The sequence below is a fragment of the Vespa mandarinia genome, chromosome 13, assembly GCF_050613455.1.
Source record: "Vespa mandarinia isolate Hongniang chromosome 13, ASM5061345v1, whole genome shotgun sequence".
In the NCBI taxonomy this organism is placed as follows: Eukaryota; Metazoa; Arthropoda; class Insecta; order Hymenoptera; family Vespidae; genus Vespa; species Vespa mandarinia.
The window spans coordinates 2,770,414-2,789,946 of record NC_140822.1 but is presented as its reverse complement, the minus strand read 5'-3'; the positions used below and the strand labels follow the sequence as shown (position 1 = coordinate 2,789,946).

The 19,533-nt window shown below is 27.0% G+C and overlaps 2 protein-coding genes across 6 annotated transcripts in view; one reads left to right on the top strand and one right to left on the bottom strand.

Annotated features, from left to right (window-relative positions):
• Positions 1–15,915, top strand: part of LOC118444277 (tachykinin-like peptides receptor 99D) — a 64,454-nt gene extending 48,539 nt beyond the window's left edge. For all 4 annotated transcript variants that reach the window (XM_085660837.1, XM_035872410.2, XM_035872409.2 and 1 more), the window contains 5 exons: positions 1,366–1,584; positions 6,572–6,722; positions 13,809–14,005; positions 14,196–14,341; positions 15,280–15,915. In XM_085660837.1, coding sequence (XP_085516963.1) covers positions 1,366–1,584; positions 6,572–6,722; positions 13,809–14,005; positions 14,196–14,341; positions 15,280–15,401 — 835 coding nt within the window. In that variant the 3' untranslated portion in view covers positions 15,402–15,915. The remainder of the gene's footprint in view (positions 1–1,365; positions 1,585–6,571; positions 6,723–13,808; positions 14,006–14,195; positions 14,342–15,279) is intronic.
• On the bottom strand, positions 4,595–19,039 carry LOC118444279 (peptide deformylase, mitochondrial). Of its 2 annotated transcripts, none has more exons than XM_035872415.2 (4): positions 18,715–19,039; positions 18,173–18,550; positions 17,808–17,960; positions 4,595–4,826 (listed from the first exon to the last, which is right to left on the bottom strand). In XM_035872415.2, the coding sequence occupies exons 1-3, from the start codon at positions 18,946–18,948 to the stop codon at positions 17,856–17,858; spliced, it is 717 nt and encodes a 238-aa protein (XP_035728308.1). In that variant the 5' UTR covers positions 18,949–19,039; the 3' UTR covers positions 4,595–4,826; positions 17,808–17,855. The 2 variants fall into 2 exon arrangements, with proteins under 2 accessions (XP_035728308.1, XP_035728307.1); XM_035872414.2 differs by lacking the exon at positions 4,595–4,826 and adding an exon at positions 15,657–17,714.
• Between the last annotated feature and the right edge of the window lie 494 nt (positions 19,040–19,533).

The window sequence follows — 19,533 nt, the reverse complement described above, 5'->3', positions numbered from 1 at the left end:
TATTATTATTATTATCAAAAGGTGAAACACTCGAATTCGTTCCTTTCGTTCACTAAATCGAATAAACCGCCCCTAGGTATATATTAGAAAATGGATTTCGCAACTACCCTCCTTCGTTTTATTACTCCAATTCGCCGTTCGGACACCAGTGCAATTCCACGTTTCTCGTGCAGCGAACACTCACGTTTAGATTTCTAGAGAAGCTAGATTTCTCTAGATTTCTCTCTCTCTCTCTCTCTCTTTCTCTATGATATCATTTTTCCTATTTTCTCAGAGTATAAACTATAGAAACCGAGAGATATCGTACGAACGATTTTCGATTTCTCTCATTTTTATGATATTGAAACGATCTCAAGAGGTCTCTCAATATCGAATGTAAATATAAAAATTTTGTTTTAGTAAAATTCAATTAAAAAATTTGACTAAATTCTTATAGAATATATGAATGATTTTATTTCCTTTAATTATTTGTTTGTTTCTTTTTCTTTTTTTTTTGTTTTTCTTTTCTTTTCTTTTCTTTTCTTTTCTTATCTTTTCTTTTCCCTTTTTATCTTTCTCTTCTTTTTTCCTTTCCGAAGACAAAATTAGAATTCTCAAAACTTTTTTCTTTTCTTAACTCCTTTTAAACGATTTTCTTGAAACCGGTCTATTATCCTAATGCAACGTGCTCATCGTCCAGAAATTTTACGAGTTCTAGATCTTGTAAAACCCTCCCGGCTCTATGATGTCGAGGTATCTGTAACTTTCCTATCCAGCCTGTTTCCCAGATGATAAAAGACGATTTGTCTTTTTACTGTCTCTCCACACCATAGAACTTTTTACTTTGATTGCTATCTTTCCCATTTATTTTTCCAATTTCGTATCCATCAATATTTTTAATACTATATAATAATAATAATAATAATAATAATAATAATAATAATAATAACAATAATAATAATAATATATATAATATATTGATAATTAAATTTAAAGAATATCGTCATTTAAATGTAATATTTAAACTTAAAGAAAAATATCTTTTTTAACATTCTCAATGATTGTTATTTCGATCATTTAAAATTTTCTAATATTCAATTTTTTAATTAATTTAATTTCATTATTAAAATCAATTAATAAAAATATTCTGACAAACATTTATAAAAAATTTTTTAACAATCGTTGCTTTTAATCGTTAAGATGATTTATAAAAATAATCTTTTCTTTAATATCGAAATAATATATTCATGCCTTTTTTATAACTAAAGTAAATCGTTTTATAAATGAATTTTTCAAGATTCATATTAGCCATTCCCATAACAATAAGATACAATGTGAAATTCATAAAATACGATTGTCTAATCTAATCGTTATTTTCCTCCACAGGTACATGGCTATAGTAAATCCATTGAGACCAAGAATGGGTCGAAGAGCTACCCTTTGTGTCGCTGTGGTCATTTGGATCGTCGGCGCCATTCTTTCTTTCCCAATGCTGCTCTTTTACACTACCTACACACAAAACTTCGCTAATGGTGAAGTTCGAGTAATATGTTACAGCGATTGGCCTAACAGAGACGACAATGGTCTTAGCTTTCAGGAGTATCTGTAAGTAAATTTCTACTTGAGAAAATTTTCCCGACTTTATATCCCGTTTCCATTAAAAAACCCAATTAACCAAGATCGAACACGACACGTAATTCTCTTTTATCTCTTAATTACAATGTATAATTATTTAGAATAATCTTATGTTTCAAAGGAAGAAGTAATGAAAAAAAAAAATGTATATGTATATATAAAAGAAAAGAAAGAAAAATAAAACAAAGAAAAAAAAAAATTTTTAAGAAGAGAAAAATAAAGAAGAACAAAGCCAACTAAAGGAGGATGAACGAGTATGTTCGTTCAAGAAAAAAAAAAAAAAAGAAAAAAGAAAAAAAAAAGAAAAAAGACTGTGTTTTTACCAAGAAAATATTTTTTAAATCTATTAGAAAAATTTATCGATATTTTCTAATCGTCCTAATGATCCTATATATTATATATAGATACATATATATATATATACACGATCGATCATGAAAACACACGATTTTCCTTTTATATCGAGTGATCGTTATTTGAGATTTGGGAAATAAAAAAAAAAGAGATAGAGAGAGAAAGAGAGAGGAGAGAGAAACTGAACTAAGCACGACAAGTCGTGTGTGGGTGTCATGTATTGTGACCACGCAGGAACCTCGAAGAGAGCAGTTTGGGTTAAATGGCAAAAGGCTTTAATGCCAATGCCACACCCTGACTGACCCGTTAACGATTTCCATCAACGTGCTACATTAAAAGCACACGTATGTTCACTTCCCTTTGTCTTTGTCCAAAGCTTATCATTATCTTATGACAAAAAATTTCTAAGAATATTGACTCTTCTCTCTCTCTCTCTCTCTAATTCTCTCTTTCTCTCTGACAACTAATTTAAAAAGAGATTCATAAACAAATATTATACCAAAAGTATCAGATTATAATTTCCATATAAAAATATGTAATTAGGGAAGAAAAAAAAGAAATTTGATATTACCCAAAAATCTAATTTAATAACAATTAATTTAATAACAAATTCGCGAAGATTGTTTTTTTTTTTTTTTTAAGAAGGTCGCATTATAATTCTCATTGAAAATAATTTTTTCAGTCAGGGAAAGAAAACGAAAAGAAAGGAAAAAAAAGACGATAGAAATAATACATTAACGCTCGATATTCTTTCCGAATATAAAAACAAAACAAAAAAAAAGAGAAACAAATCGTATTAATTGACATAAACGTGATTTTACAAAAAAAAAAAAAAAAAATAAAAGAAAAAAAGAAATAAGAAAAATGATGAGATCATCGATAACAAAAAAGACGTCAGACGAAAGGTGTAAAAATCTGATGGGAACGTTCTAGCATGTTTCAGAATCGATATATGTATATATATATATATATATATATATATATATATATATATATATATAAAATAAAAAAGAGGCACAAGAGTAAAAAAAAGTTGACGGGATGAGTGTAAAGCGTGAGTGTGAGATTTTAGTGGGAACGTTCGAACGTTTAAATAGGAAAAAGTGTTGGTAAAGGGGCTCGAAAGTACCCCCTTTCACCCTTTTCGATGAGCATAAAAGCAAAGCTGTTCGCATGCTCGTCAGGTTCACAAAGATATTACAGCGTGACTAGTTTATGACTCTTAAACGACTCAACCTGCCGGTCAGCAGCTTTATCGTAAAATTCGTATCACCTACCTATACGCTATCACATAAGCGTAGATGGAACACCATAAGATCTATAAATCTTTCTTTGCGGCGTTCATCTATTTTTTTTTCTTTCTTTTTTTCCTGTTTCTTTTCTTATATTTTTTATTTTTTTTTTTTTCTTTGATATTGTTATTTCGATCATTATCCTTCTTTACATTCCTTTTCACGATCGTGTTATATATCGTGTTATAATTACAGTTGATATAATTATTAATCATAATTAATGAATTATTACTTTAGCTTTTTAATTTCTTTTCTTGATGAATTTTTTTTTCCTTTTTTTTTATTTTCTTTAATTCTAGCTTATGGTTATTGCAATAAATATTAAACAATTTTATATATATATATATATATATATATATATATATTTGTGTGCTTATCTTTCTTTTTCATCTTTATATATATATATATATATATATATATATATATATATATATATATATATATATATATATATATATATATATATACTATTTCCATATCGTTCGGTTGTAACGCACTTACATTAAGTTACACGAAATTAGCTTATCATGATTTCATTAACGTTAGAGATTATCGGTTAACTTCGAGACAACACGTGGGACGTTTTAATCGAGCGAATAATTTCAACGTTCCATCATCAGTCGCCCACATTTTCGCTTTAAACGGATAAGCTGTAACATTTTTGTAAAATAAAATGAAACTCAAAGAAAGAGATAAGATGATAAAATAAACAAAAATGTTGGTAATAATTACGTTGATATATATTACGATTAAAGATAAAATGATTACGATACATAAGACACATAAATATTAATTGAAATTTTAATCGAATTTTAAATGTGTCTGAGTATCACCGTATTAATAATTTCAAAGAAGAATCTAGCATCTGATGATTATTGAAGCATTTAATTTTAAATTCAGTGAAATATCTTCCTTTGAGATCAATCAATGCAAATACGTATTATGAAATACGTTGAGTATAGTATAATTATGAGTTTAATTCTTTGTAATTACTCGATTCCTAAAACAATTTCTCATTTATATTTTATTGCATATTAATTTGTATTATTATATCTATTGTTATAATAAATAAATATAATTTTTTAAATTTAATTATAATCTAATAAATAACAAATCGATTAAACAGTATCCATTCGAGTTCCTACATATAGGCAACACGTCATTACACGTGTGTAAAAATGCATTGCATATAAGTAGGGGTAAAAATATAATTTTATATATATATATTATTTATTATATATGTATCATATAATTAAATCGATAAAAAATAATTACAAAACATTTCCAACAGAATATTCTATTGAAATTGTTATAATTATTATTAATAATGGCAAGTGATAAATAGTGAATTTCATAAGCTCCATTTAACAGAATCACGATAACAGTCCTCACAAGGCAAAACGTGGTTCCACTTCTAATCCAACAGAACGATGGATTCTCCGAGTTAGAGAAACTAGTTAGAAGAACCTTTACATTTGCGAACTGCACTCGTGATCGCATTCGCGGTCCACCGATCTAAATTGAAAGCTAATTCCTTAGAAAGTTCTTGTTTCGTTGCTATTAATCCTTAAATGAAAAGATATTTATTAAAGTCGTTATAACATATTAATGTTTAATATATTAACAATTAAATTGTCCGAGAAATTTCATGTGAAAAATATTTAATATTCGTTTAAATAATCTGACATAATATTTTTTTTAAAATAAAAATATTTTAAAAACAAAAAACCAATATAGTACATTAAAATGTTAAGAATAATCTTATAGGTATATTTTATACGTGAAACGTAAGTCTTTTGTATTTTTTTTTTTCCCCTTTAAATTCACAATTAATATTACATTGATAAACGATCAAACGAAATTTTTATTTAATTTAAATTTTGTTTTTATTAAAATAATATCTCACGTTAAATATTGAATTTATTATTCCTCGGGATAATGTAAAATATAACATTGAATTATCTACGGTTAGATTACTTTGAAATTTCTAGCATATGATAGATCATGTGCACGCACAAATAACCATCCTTTAATCGTTAAACAAAAGAGCAATTTATCGAACGGAAGCAGTGCTTTGAGTACTCAAAGTGCATACTTAATCGAACAGCTAGACGAATAGCTATTAAATAATAATAATAATAATAATAATAATAATAATAATAATAATAATAATAATAATAATAATAATAATAATAATAATAATAATATTAATAATAAAAATAATAATAATAATATTGCTAGAGGAATCAGGTAACTGAGCAAACGATAGATAAGTTGATAAGTCGATTTCATTTTATTATTCTCTTCTTTTTTCTTTTCTTTTTTTTTTTTTTTTTTTTTTTTAATGAAAACAGAAATCCAGACTTTTCTAATTTACTTAATCAGTCATTGAATTATACCCAAAGATACTTAACAATCAAGTAAATGCAAAAGGGTAGCTTTTTCAAACGGAAGTTCATCTATTTAATTTAGCGATTATCTGAATACTTTAGAAATCTTAAGGTTTAACGATCGGCACGGAGAATTTAACGAAACGATCTATCCTTTTAAAAGGGATAACAAAGATCCCTTTAAACTTTCAACCTTTATGAAGGAAAAAGTAAAAAAGAGGAAGAAAAAAAAATATATATAAAGAAGAAGAAGAAGAAGAAGAAGAAAAATATATAGATACAAAAGATTCCGGTTTTAATTAAATTTTAATTGAAATATTTCACGATTAATCAATATCAAAAATGAATAATCAAATTGAAAATATCTAACATAAGACAAAATAAAGAAAAAGAGAGAGAGAAAGAGAGAGAGAGAGAGAGAAAGAAAGAGAGAGAGAAAGAGAGAAAAGAACAAAGATTATTTAACAATAATGTTTTAATGAAATATAAAGAATGATTAGGATGATTAAACGTCCTTTAGATTTAATTTCAAAAGGCTATTCTATCTCTTATGCGTCTTAATTAAAATGATTAATGAGATTTAGCAAACGATTAATCATGTTCGTCAGGTCGTCAACTCAAAGTGGTAATATTATATTCCATTTTCGACCATGCTAAAAGCAACTCTTTCTCTCTCTCTCTCTCTCTCTCTCTCTTTCTCTCTCTCTCTCATCCCTTCATACTTTTAATCGTAATTTGCTTTCTACCGTTCGCTCGTTTGCGGTCCAATTATAACGAGCTAATTCATTTTGCCTAACGTAAAATTCTCCAACCAATGTACGTATAAATACGTGACATTAAATATATGCTTCTACTTAAAAAAAAAAGACAGAAAAAAAGAAATACGATAAAAATTAAAATATCATCTGGCCTTTTTCACAGATACAACGTAATCTTTATGATCCTAACATATTTTTTACCAATCGGCTCGATGACTTTCACATATGCCAGAGTCGGTGCGGAATTATGGGGCTCGCAAAGCATCGGTGAAGCTACGGCAAGACAATTGGAAAATATTCGAAGTAAACGAAGGGTACGTATTGTATTTATTTATCTCTATGTATATACATACATGCGTATAAATTAAATAAATTAAAAAAAAAAAAAAAAAAAAAAAAAAAAATAAAAAGAAAGAAAGAAAGAAAGAAAGAAAAATAAAAAAGAAATTCTTCGTAATGTATAGATATATATATGTATGTATGTATGTATATATTAAATCAAATGGAATTTAGGACACATTTTAGTAGATAGATAACTGTTATCGATCGTAAAGAAAATCGAAGGTTTTCGAAGGTATTGAAAATACATGAGAATATCTCGTGGGAACCATGGTATCTACCTTTTATCGGACATTCAATGGATAGCCAACCGATCGACGTGTCCAAGTGGACATCACTTTAATTAGAATGAAACGAGCCGCAAATCGACAGGGGTAGAGAGAGACAGAGAAAGAGAAAGAGAAAGAGAGAGAGAAAGAGAGAGGGAGAGAGAGAGAGAGAGAGACGAAATGAAAAAAAAAGAAAAGAAAACAAAGAGAAAGGATAGTTGAGTAATCGTTGACCGTCCTTCGACATTTTGTAGCCCTCCAAAGTATATCGTACCCTAAGAGAAACTATATAAATGAGCTTGATTAATTAACCTTACACAATTTCCGCCCACGCAAAGCCGGAAGTCGAATGATGTTTGTTCCATATACGATAACAAATGATAAGACACACATAAAATATACCCAAGAATGAGTATAGTCAAACGTTAAAAATCAACATTCGTTCGTTCGAATTTAATAATAAGCTTTATTACCTTTCCAATTATTTCATTTCATTTTTATCATCTTTCACAACTATTTATCATCCTACATATATATATATATATATATATATATATATATATATACCTTTTTCTTTTGTTATTTTTTTTTCATTCGTACATTTTCTTAAATCATTTGTAAATTCGCCAAATTATATTAAATATGGTGTTTTTGATCGAGAATGGTGTTTTTTTTTTTTTTTACATTATTTCTTTTATCTTTTCTTTTCCTTTTTCGTTTCTTTTATCATTCAATCATCATATAAACATTTTTATCCTAAGATATTTATATTTTCAAGTATCTTACTTATTCTTCCTCTTATTTATTTCAATTAAACACAATGAAATTTAATTTCTCGATTAAGATTAAGTTGAAGTGCTCTTGCGAAAAGAGTAAAAAACTATCGCCAAGCAATCAATGTCACGATTAAAAAGCCTTTATCGGTCAATGGCTAACCGATCGAGTTCGGTTCAATGAACGAATTCATTTTCTAAAGCCAGAGAGAAAAAGAGAAAGAAAGAAAGAGAAAGAGAAAGAGGAAGAGAAATATATATATATATATATATATATATATATATATATATATATGAATTTATGAGGGTTCATTGAATAAAATGATATGTCTTTTCGATTCTATCGATCGAATGCTAATTTAGGCCAGCTAGTGCCGAAAGCTAGTCGATTCTAATCATTTTGTTATCAATAGAATTGTGTTTCATATAATATATCGACGATTCAATTATTATCATTATTAATTATTAATTATTTCAATTTATATTTAAGTATGTATTGAAATTATAATCCCTAGTGATAGGCAGCACTCCATACATTGTCGATAATGTTGCTCGTCAGCGCCAGTAAACAACTTTTTTTAACCCCTACTGATATGCAACACATTATTGCATATGCGCGATGAAGGATTGCCTATCTTAAAGGAGTCTCATAAAAAAAAAAAAAAAAAAAAAAAAAAAAAAGAATTTTTTTTATCCCATAGAAATAAAACGATTAATTTTTATATTAATTTGATAAATATATAAAAAAAAAAAAAAATTAATAATGAAAATTCACATATAAAATACTCTTCATTTTAGAACTTAAAATTCAAACGTTGAATTTACGCGTGATCTCGCATGGTTTGTTTTGCTCAATTAATTTTCCATATCGGGAATGCATGCAGTGCACGCTTACAATTTAATGCATTGCCAATTATATCGTTTACACAATGGACAATATACCAAATGATTATAACTATGCTATCGACCAAAATATAACAAATTCTAAAGACAAAATGCAAATATAAACAATAAAATATATTAATCATGATTATGCAATGGGATCTTCAAAAATGTGATCTAGAAAGAGCGTAAGTTTGAAAGTTATTTCATTTCTTCATCGGCGTAAATATTACAATTAAAAAAAAAAAAAACAAAAAAAACAAAAAGATAAAAGAAAAAAGAAAAACAATGAAATCGTCATTCGACTGAACGATTACTATATTAACTACTAGCGTTATTTAAAACACAAAAAAGAACAAAAATAGCAATTTTCATTTACAACAATTTAGATAAAAGTAAGTAATATGTTATACATATCCATAAATAGAAGCATAAGTTCGTAGAAAGTTGAAGGTATAGCTGTTAGCTTCATAACGTATTGTTATCGATAATTTGCATAATAAAAAGGGGAACATAAAAGCTATAGCAGTATTATCACCATAGATACTAAACATAGTAAGTGCGAGCAACCTCTACAGAATTTCTAGGCGCTTGGAATATCTATTTTGGCTTTTACCTAAGTTTATCGTTGATGCTTGAAAGCAAACGTGTAAAGGAAAACTAATTAAGATGAAGTATTTACTTAAATTTAATGCATCTCGAAAGCATGTCAATTTTATTTCAATGGATGTATGTATATCATCAATTACAAAATGTAAAATTCGAGACGAATTTGAAATTTTTTTTTTTGAATCGCAAAACAAACGCTTTTTTCTTTCTTTTTTTTTTCTTTTTTTTTTTGTCTTTTTTTCTTTTTTTCTTTTTTTTCGTGAAATTATGATAAACGGATGACGTAACTTTATTATGTTTAAGATTAACATCTGGCTACACACGGACGGTTATAACGATGAAACGTATTGGCCGCAGGTGCCTACACATATAATACTTCTTTCATATCGTGACCATATGCCGACTATATACAGGGCTGATAAATAATACAAAATTTGCGATAACTTTGTAATCTGCAAGAAAATCGAAAATAATCGAATCGTAAACTATATACTAAACTAAATAGCATTGAGAGCGTAAAATAATATGGAACATATGTTAGGTGATAGTATGTGTCTAAAGGAAAAAAAAAAAATTGTTCTCGTTTATTTTTACACTTTACTAGAAATCACTGCGATGATTAAAACGATAGATTTCAAGGGATCGACAAGTTGCAATAAATCTTCTCGAGCTTGGGATACGTTATTTTGTTTTTTTTTTTCTTTCTTTTTTTGATTTCTTTTTCATTTTTTTTTATTTTTTTTTTATTTTTTTTTTTATTTTTTTATTTTTTTTTTGTTTCTTTTTCCACTATCAACGATAAAAGATATTACGCTTATTTTTGGCCAATCAAAGAAATATGATTTATGCTCGACATATTCATGATAGATATTCCTATATATTCTGTTGAAAGTAAACATGAATGATGATACCAAAGACGTATAAATTTTATTCGATTAAAAGAAAGAAAAAAAAAATATATATATATAAACAATAGAAAAAAGATTTAAAAAATTTAAGCAAAATTAGTCAATTTTAAAACATTTCACTTTCTTTTACTCAAGGTATTATTCGTAAGATATTAAATAACAAAATAGTATGATAATAAAAATGAAGATAATAAAAATCCAGACAGAAAACAAAAGATAAGAGAAACTAGTCCATTTTTCGCATGGTTTATAAAAGAAAAAAGAGAGAAAGGGAGAAAGAGAGAGAGAATCTATGAAAGTGTTTCGTGAGCTCATCGTCAGATTTAATTTCCGGGGATACTATGAATTTCTAAAAAGAAGGACACATCCTCTCCTTTTCTCATCATCTTTTTTCGCTCTCTATCTCTTGTTTTCTTTTCTTTCTTTCTTTTTTTCTTTCTCTTTTGCTATGAGATAAAAAGGATCTTTGAAAGAACGTTCGTAGTTTTCCCGCAAAAAGATAGACAAATTGGAAGGAAATAAGGAGAAAGAAATGGAAATGTAATTTTCTGGTGAATCTATATACTCAAGAGGAAAAATTTATTTAACTATTCTTTTTCTTTTTTTTTTTTTGAAGGACGAAAAACTCCATTAGTTAAATAAATTCCACCGAAGAAAATTATTATTTATCTTTCTTATTAAAAAAAAATATATATATATATAAAATAAAGAAATAAAAGAAATAAAAAGAAAAAAAAAAAGATAGAAGAAAATGTAAAAAGAAAATGTAAGAAAGGATAAGATAAAATTTAGTTGAACGATAGCTAGTTGTTCGATTCCATTGTTCAGGTACTACTACCTCTATTGGATTTCGATTAAGCGACAAAGGATTCGTCTCTTCTGTATACGTGAAACCCCAGTTCTCTATTCCGGAACACACAAGCAACTAACATCCAGCCAAAGTGAATCACAGTTATACGAAGAAAATGCGACCTACATACGTATACGTTCAAACAATTACAAATAGGTACGAGTTAAGGGTCAAACGACAGAACGTATTAAATAGAAAATATTCGATTTATCGTGATCGTTAGGATCGCGTATGAAAATATTATTATATTACCATGATATTAGATTAATTTTTTTTTTTAAATGCCGCCGAAACTATGAATTAGAAATCTAAACGATTTTTTTCTTTTCTTTTTTTTTTTTCGTCCCCTTTTCAACATCAATAAATAATAATATAAATTTAAAAAGAAATTCTTATTGGACTATCACAATACTTTTTTGTCTCTCAGCTCATCGATTTCTTTTATCCGACATTAAAATCGATAAGTCATTACTGAAGAAAGAAATTTCAAGATTTTTCAAGAAGAATTTTTCTAACAACGTATCTCACCAAGTCATTTGTCAGAATCTACGTGGAAGAATTGACTGCAACTACAAGAGGAGAACGGTTGGTTGTTGCAGAACTTCGAACGTTTTGCTCCAGAAATTACAACGTCAGAAGGAAAAAAGAGAATTACGTTTTGTCTCACACCATTGAGCTTCGTTCAACTCTATTCGATGTTTAAACTAAATCAACGACGAGATCTTAAATCTATCCGTGCGTCCGAAAGACGAAAAGTGCACTCTTACGAGCTCTTCCTATTTCTTTGATATAAAAAAAAAAAAAAAAAAAAAAAAAGGAACTTAAAGGAATGAACGGTGATTATCGGATATGCATTTTGTAAATTACAAAACATCGACTATAATTTTATTCTATGGAGAAGATACTTAAAAAAAAAAAAAAAAAAAAAAAAAAAAAACAGAACAAAGTAACTTATTGTAAATTATAAATTATTATAAAAAAACAAATCCATAAATATCGAAAAATATAATATATTGAAAAGAGAAGAGTGTAGGATCAGATAATAACTATAACGTTGAGTGCTGATATTCTTACGTCAAAAAGCAGGAAATATCTGTGCACATTGGCGAATGGTGAGAGTACTTTAAGTACTCAACGTAATATCGACAGTAATGGAAGTTTTACTACCACGATATACTACAGAAGTCATCTTCGTCTAAAAGTCCGTCTACATCTGAACGAATATTCGACGAAAATGTAATAGGGGAATGACAAGATATAAAAGCTGGTCCATCCGAATTTTTTTCTCGACAGAAAATAAATAAATAAAATATTAAAATTATATCAACTATATATATATATATACTTATATATATATATTACTATACTATATTACATACTATATATATATATTACTATATATATATATATATATATATATGTAAATTCTATTTATTTTTAGGTAGAAAAATATTGCTACATTTGTTGTTCTATATGACAGAATAAATCTAATACTTCCTATTAAATAAAAAAAAAAAAAAAAAAAAAAAATATATATATATATATATATTGTTATTATATTTATTTTTTTCTTCCTCTTACATAATATTCAATCTTATGCATTTTTATTTAGAAAGAAAAAAAGAACAAATAAAAAACATCGCTATTATTTGTTTTCCTTTTTAACGATTAATAAAGTCAAATTTTTCTGAAATCAATTTCACATATTATACCCAAAAAATTCCATATTTACCGTCCCATATAAAGCATATTAAAAAAAATAAGTAAATAAATTAATAAATTTATAATAATCGAATTCAAGAGTGATGTCAATTAAGATAATATAATTTACTTCGGAATAAAATGTAAACATGAAAGGAAACATATACTGAATCGAGAGAAATCCTATATCATTTCAATTGATATCATAAATCACAAAGAGAGAGAAAAAGAGAGAGGAGATAGAAGAAAAGAGAGAGAGAGGGAGAGATTTAGATACTAAACGATGAGAAAGAGAAAGTGAAGGACGAAACGGTACTCGTTCCTAACTACCGAAAACAAAATAGTTTTCTCAATAGACGAAAACCACAGGGCCGCAGTGGCCATCAGAGAACGGACAATCATCAATAATTCTCTCTGTCTCTGTCTTTTTCTCTATCTGGTCTATTAGCTCTCTCTCTCTCTCTCTCTCTCTCTCTCTCTCTCTCTCTCTCTCCCTCTCTCTCTCACACACATAAAATTTAAAAAATTTACAATAAGTTTGAGATATGAAATAATTTCATTTAAAGAAAAAAAAAATTTCAATAATGATAATAATGATAATGACCAAGAACAACGTTAACACGAATTAAATGAAAACGATCTTAAAATTTATTTATTTTTACGAATATAAAGAAATTATTAAAGAATTTCTAATAATCGTAATCTATATATTACAAAGCCAATCGTATCTACTTAATAAACGTTCTATAAACGAAAAAGCACGTACTCCAACTCTCATTAAACTAACTACGTTAATTTTCGTGCCTTACCAACCGAGAAATTAGAATTACTTGGGGAATCTACAAAGATGAGATTGTTAAGGTAAGATTATCGTTTTACAGAAAATCGATGAAATATCAAAAGGAAGATACGTTCGATTCAGAATCATAATAATAACAATGAAAGTAATAAAACTAATGAACATGAACAATCGAATTCAAAATAAAAATATTAATAAAAATATTCATATTTTATTTATTAGATAATCCTAATAGATATTGATATCTTTTTTTTTTTTTTCTTTTTTTAGGTCGTCAAGATGATGATCGTAGTGGTGGTAATATTCGCAGTCTGTTGGTTACCATTTCACGTGTACTTCATAGTAACATCGTATCTGCCAGAGATCACAAACGAATCTTACATTCAAGAAGTCTTTCTTGGTATCTATTGGCTAGCCATGTCGAATAGCATGTACAATCCTATTATTTATTGTTGGATGAATTCTAGGTAAGATTTTACTTACATTATGTACGTATTAGAATTTATATTGGACTTTAATTAATTTCACTTAATTAAAAAAAAATATTTGAAACATCTCGGATAAGTGTCTAAAACAATTTTTTTTTTCATTCGTCATAATCTAAATATATTTGTTATTTTATTTAAAATATGTCTAAGTTTGTCTTTGATCCTTTAGATTTCGTCGTGGTTTCGCTCAACTTTTTTCATGGTGCCCATGGGTAAGGGTCATCCCCGAACCGTCTCTCTCTCGTTCAGAAGCAGTTACATCACGATATAGTTGCACCGGAAGTCCTGAAGCTAATACGAGGATATCACGGAACGGTACGTCATCGTGTACATCCTCGGAACGTTCTTACACGTCAACTTCAACAACATCAAGAAATGAACCCTGCATTGAAACGCACGCTGGAACATGCTTATCACTTTTTGAAAGCACATAAAAATCTCAAGAATTTCCCATCGATATGCAGGATCTTTCGTTTAAATTGCAATCGAATAATATATGTTAACAAACAAAAAAAAAACGCGAAATATGTATAAATGATATATATATATATATATATATATATATATATATATATATATATATCACTAGAATTCTTATTATAATTTACGTTTTTCTATTTTCATAGTTTTGTTTGCATGACTATACATGATATTATTTATCTATGTTAGAGAAAAATAAGTGTAATTAATTTTTTTCATAAGAATTTATATATATATATATATATATATATATATATATATATATATATATATATTATTTCCATATATTAACAATTATACTTTATCATTTATGTTATTTCTACTTTTTTTAAATTACGACTTATATACATACAATAGATTATATAATAATCAAGAGAGAAGATCATTTTATGTTTGATATTCCTTTTTTATATAACTTGTTTGTTTTTTCCTCTTCTTTGTTTTTTCTTTTTTTTTTTTTTAGTTAGATAAAAAATGCGTTACGTCAAAGCTGAGAAAGGTAGATGATAGAGACGAGGAGATTCAAATTTCTGATTTTTCCTCTTATTTCCCAAGAGAACAATACTCGTGAAATAAAAAATACGTAAGGGAGATATTTTATTTTGTCGAATATTTCCAATGGAGTCAGATATATACATATATATACATATCTTTTTTCGTTCGGAATTATTTTTCTCACAAACGCACAATAATTTTGATTGCTTTAGATATGATACACATATATAACAAAGATCGAAAGAGAGAAAGAAAAACATGACTATATACTTTAACAGGCACGGTACGAATACCGCTGCATCTACAATCAACGAGAGGAGAAGGAAATGAACATTTTTTGGGACATCAAATTCGTGGAAGAAGATGGAGAAATAATCAAGAAAGAGGGCACGTTTCCTGACAGGATCAGGAAATTACTACAACTACTACTACTACTACTAATCAACAACAACAACAACAACAACAGCAGCAGCAACACCAACAACAACAACCACAACAACAACATCAACAACAAGTGCATACTTGGATATGAAAGAGATTTATATCCATAAAAATATACTAGCACCTATGACCTTTTAAACCGGTTCTACGTTATGGCTGAAAACCAAACGTTGAGAGAATCTTCATTATATCTTCCCATCGATATAATAGATCTCTTTTCTTCCTACCATGATACTTTTACTTTTTATTTCTTTTTTTGTTTTTTTCTTACATCATACGACGAATTACCATACCACAGATTCACGAGGCTATATTTTTTCCAATTGCATTCCTGCTTTTATTTTTTCTTTTTCCTTTTCTTTTCTTCTTTTCTTTTTTGTTTTTCCCCCCCTTCAACGTTACCGTCATCTCATTGATTATATTTAAAAAAAAAAAAGAAAAAAAAAAAGAAATAAAGGCAAAAAAAAGAAAAACGGACCAATGACTATACATTTACTATACTTTCCATAAGGTGAAAAATAAAAAATAGTCTTTTTCTAAGATGAAAATCAAAAAAGAAAAATAAAAAAAAAATAAAAAAGAAAAAGAAAAACACACGATCGAAACGTTAGTTGAAAATACATGAATATATTTGTTGTAAGTTCATCTATTAATATTTTAGAAAGATGAAAGAAAATGTTTCATTATGTACCTAATCTGCTTGTTCCTATCATACATACATAATATTCTAATAACCGAACTGATGTTTAAAGATGTATAATTATAATCGAGTCAAACACAAATCTCTTCACGAAAAGTTCCATTAATAAAACAAATTACATTTCTTTTTTCGATAGATAAGGCAGACAATTTTCAAGTAATATTTTATATTAATTAGTCAATCATTAAGTTCAATGACGGAATTCTTTTTTATAAATCGTCGATTACTTTCCCGATAAAATATATTCTTCTTTTTTTATTTCGTTGCGTCAGGGTTGCGTCAGGATGCAGATAAAAGAGATTAATTTGAAATTAAAAATGTCGAGATGGAATAAGAAATAATTGTAAATGAACGAAATTCGACCTAACTTTGTAATTGTAAACAAAAAAAAAAAAATAAGGAAAAAAAAGTAATCTATAATTGAAATATTATCTTTGTTAAATTCTTTGTCGACAACAATTTAAAGTTATCGATACTAGTCATATAAACGCACGAGAGATTAAACAAATATAATTAAGATTCGTATAATTATACTTGATAATGAAAGAAGTAATAAAAAGAAAATAAAAAGGAAAAAAAAAAGAAAAACATTATAAAAAGTATACTTGCGAAAGGAGCTTTGTTTAGACGAAAAAATTCTGCTATTATTACGGAGCAAAAAAAAAAGTACTCTGGGAAAACCAAACGCTTTTTAAGAATACGAATGTAAATAGTTAATATTATTAATCATTGTAATTAATTGTGTGTAAGGTAAACAAAAATTTGAGAGATAATAGAGAATTATTAAGAACGAATTAAGGAAAAAATGTCGGTTTAATATCATGAAACAAATATATTGACGAAATGACGATGAAAATTATTTTGTTTATTTTCTTTCTTTTTTTTCGACGAGTATCGATACAAAATAAAAAGAAAAATAAAAAAAAAAAAAAATAAAGGAATAAGAGTCATAAAAGAAATCATTAGAGTTAACAATAATCGAAAAAATTTTACGTGATGGACCATGAATCAAATTATTATTACCATAAAGAATGGTGTATAAAAAAATTTTTTAAATAAAATCTTTCTACCTGTTGTACAATTATCCTAAAGAAGATGAAAAAACAAATGAAGGAAGGAAGATCATTAATTTCATATATCAAATTTATCGAATGAACGATACCTTTCAAATAAATACTATCAGTATGTAAAATTACATTACACAATGTATGCATTTCTGATGTTATAATGAAATATGAGATCTCGTGAGAGAATAATCGACAAAAAAATGTGTGAAACTCTATGTAAGATTAATAAGTCATAGATTTGATAATCACTTCTCTCTTTCTCTCTCTCTCCCTATCTCTCTCTCTCTCTCTCTCTCTCTCTTTCTCTCTCCTAAAATCTGGGATTCTAGTAAATACATAGATAAAAAGAAGAAAAAGAAGAAAAAGAGAAAAAAGAAAAAAGATAATATCAGAAAAGCATTGGTACGATACATGTGTCCAATGAAAAAGCAATGCAGAATATAGATGTATACGCATTGTTATCTTATATACATATAACGTCGTGTATTCTGCTATTAATTGTATCCTGAAAGATGCATTAATAAAAGTTCCATATTTTTTATATTGCTATTATATGTTTATCATTAGATATCATTATACATTAATTATCTATACTCACATATATATATTTGTCTATATATTTTCTTCAAAATCTTTCATATGAATTTTACGAATCGAATCTTATCTCAATGAATCCTTTATGCTTGTTCACTTCATTCCAACAACAACAAGAAAACGTTCGTCTATCCATTTTATCCGTGAATAATATTCCCTGACAAGAAATTAAATGGAAAAAAAAAATGAAAATTTGCATTTATCAACTATTATTATTTAATGATTAATGATTATTGATAATAAAAAATGTGAAATTTATTTCAACGTTATATTATTTTAAAAACATTTCTATAAGTTCTTTTTAATAGAATGATAAATGTCAGCTGATATATGATAAGTCAAACAGAATGAAACAAAGATTCTACTTACGTTCAAATGGTCCATTTCATGTTGAACGATTCTAGCTCCCCATCCTTTGAATCTGACTGTAACTTCTTCGGAAGAATCATTTATAGCCTTAAGTTCAACTTCTCTTGCTCTAGATACTTCTGCTGAGTAACCTCGAACACTAGCACATACTTCAGGAAATGAAACTAATTTATGATTTATAGTACGAATGGTAGGATTAATAAATACTTGGAACGGTATCACTTCCATTTCACGAATTTTTACCAAGTTTTCACCGATTTCTTTTAAATGTTTTTCTGTAACTTGTATCATAAAAACTTTCCATGGTAAACCAATTTGACAAGCAGATAATCCAACAATATCATAATTTTCCATAATTACTTTCATTTGTTTTATGGCCTGTTAAAGAATATTTTTTTTTTTTATATATTATATATTATATATTATATATTAAACATTCATTTTAATTATTAACAAATTTATATAGGTATAAACATTGAAAAAATAGGTTAGGTTAACGATATTATTGATTATTGTATTAATTAAATAATTAAGAAACTCACCATTTGAAATTGAAACAATTGAATAACTTCGAGATTTATCGGCAAAGTTGGCGCCCGCAAAACAGGATCACCAACTTGCGTAATATGAAAATAAGGAGGTTTAGTTCCTGACTGATCAAAATAACGTTTAAACGCACGTTTTATTTTTCTTATATTAAAAAACGATCGTATTCCATTTTTCCACGGTGGAAACGTCGAACATATCGTTTTAACAGGAACAATATTTTTCAACATTGTTTTTAATATTTATTTGTAATAATTTTATATCACTCGATTACGATTTAGGTTACGTTAACAATACTAACTTCATGTTTACTAACCTGTTCTAAAGCTAGCGCCATCTTCTTAGAGGCGCCGAAATTTGTTCGTTTAAAATGTATTAATTAATCAATCAATTGTATCAATTAATTGTATTAAATATATTTTTCAGATCCAGGAATTAATTTTTCTTATTCATTCTTTTCCTCTATTTTTTATAATTTTAATGTTCCTAATATTTCCTAATCATTTTATAATTGATTATATTTCAGTATTCTTAAAATAGATGGTTTGTATTACTAGATAAGACTATTTCATTTTTATATGTTGAACGTTCAAGTGATTAGATAATTTAAAAAATTATAATTATTTTCTTTACAGATAAACAGTTATCTTTATATTTATATATATCCAATATAATTAAATTTCAAAAAGACGTAATTTCCGAACTTATGGATTATAACAATAAAGGTCACAAAATGGCCAAACTTAACAATGTTGATAGTCATATTTTAAGCATCGTTTTTTCTAATATTTTTATCCCAGTAATTATTATAGTAT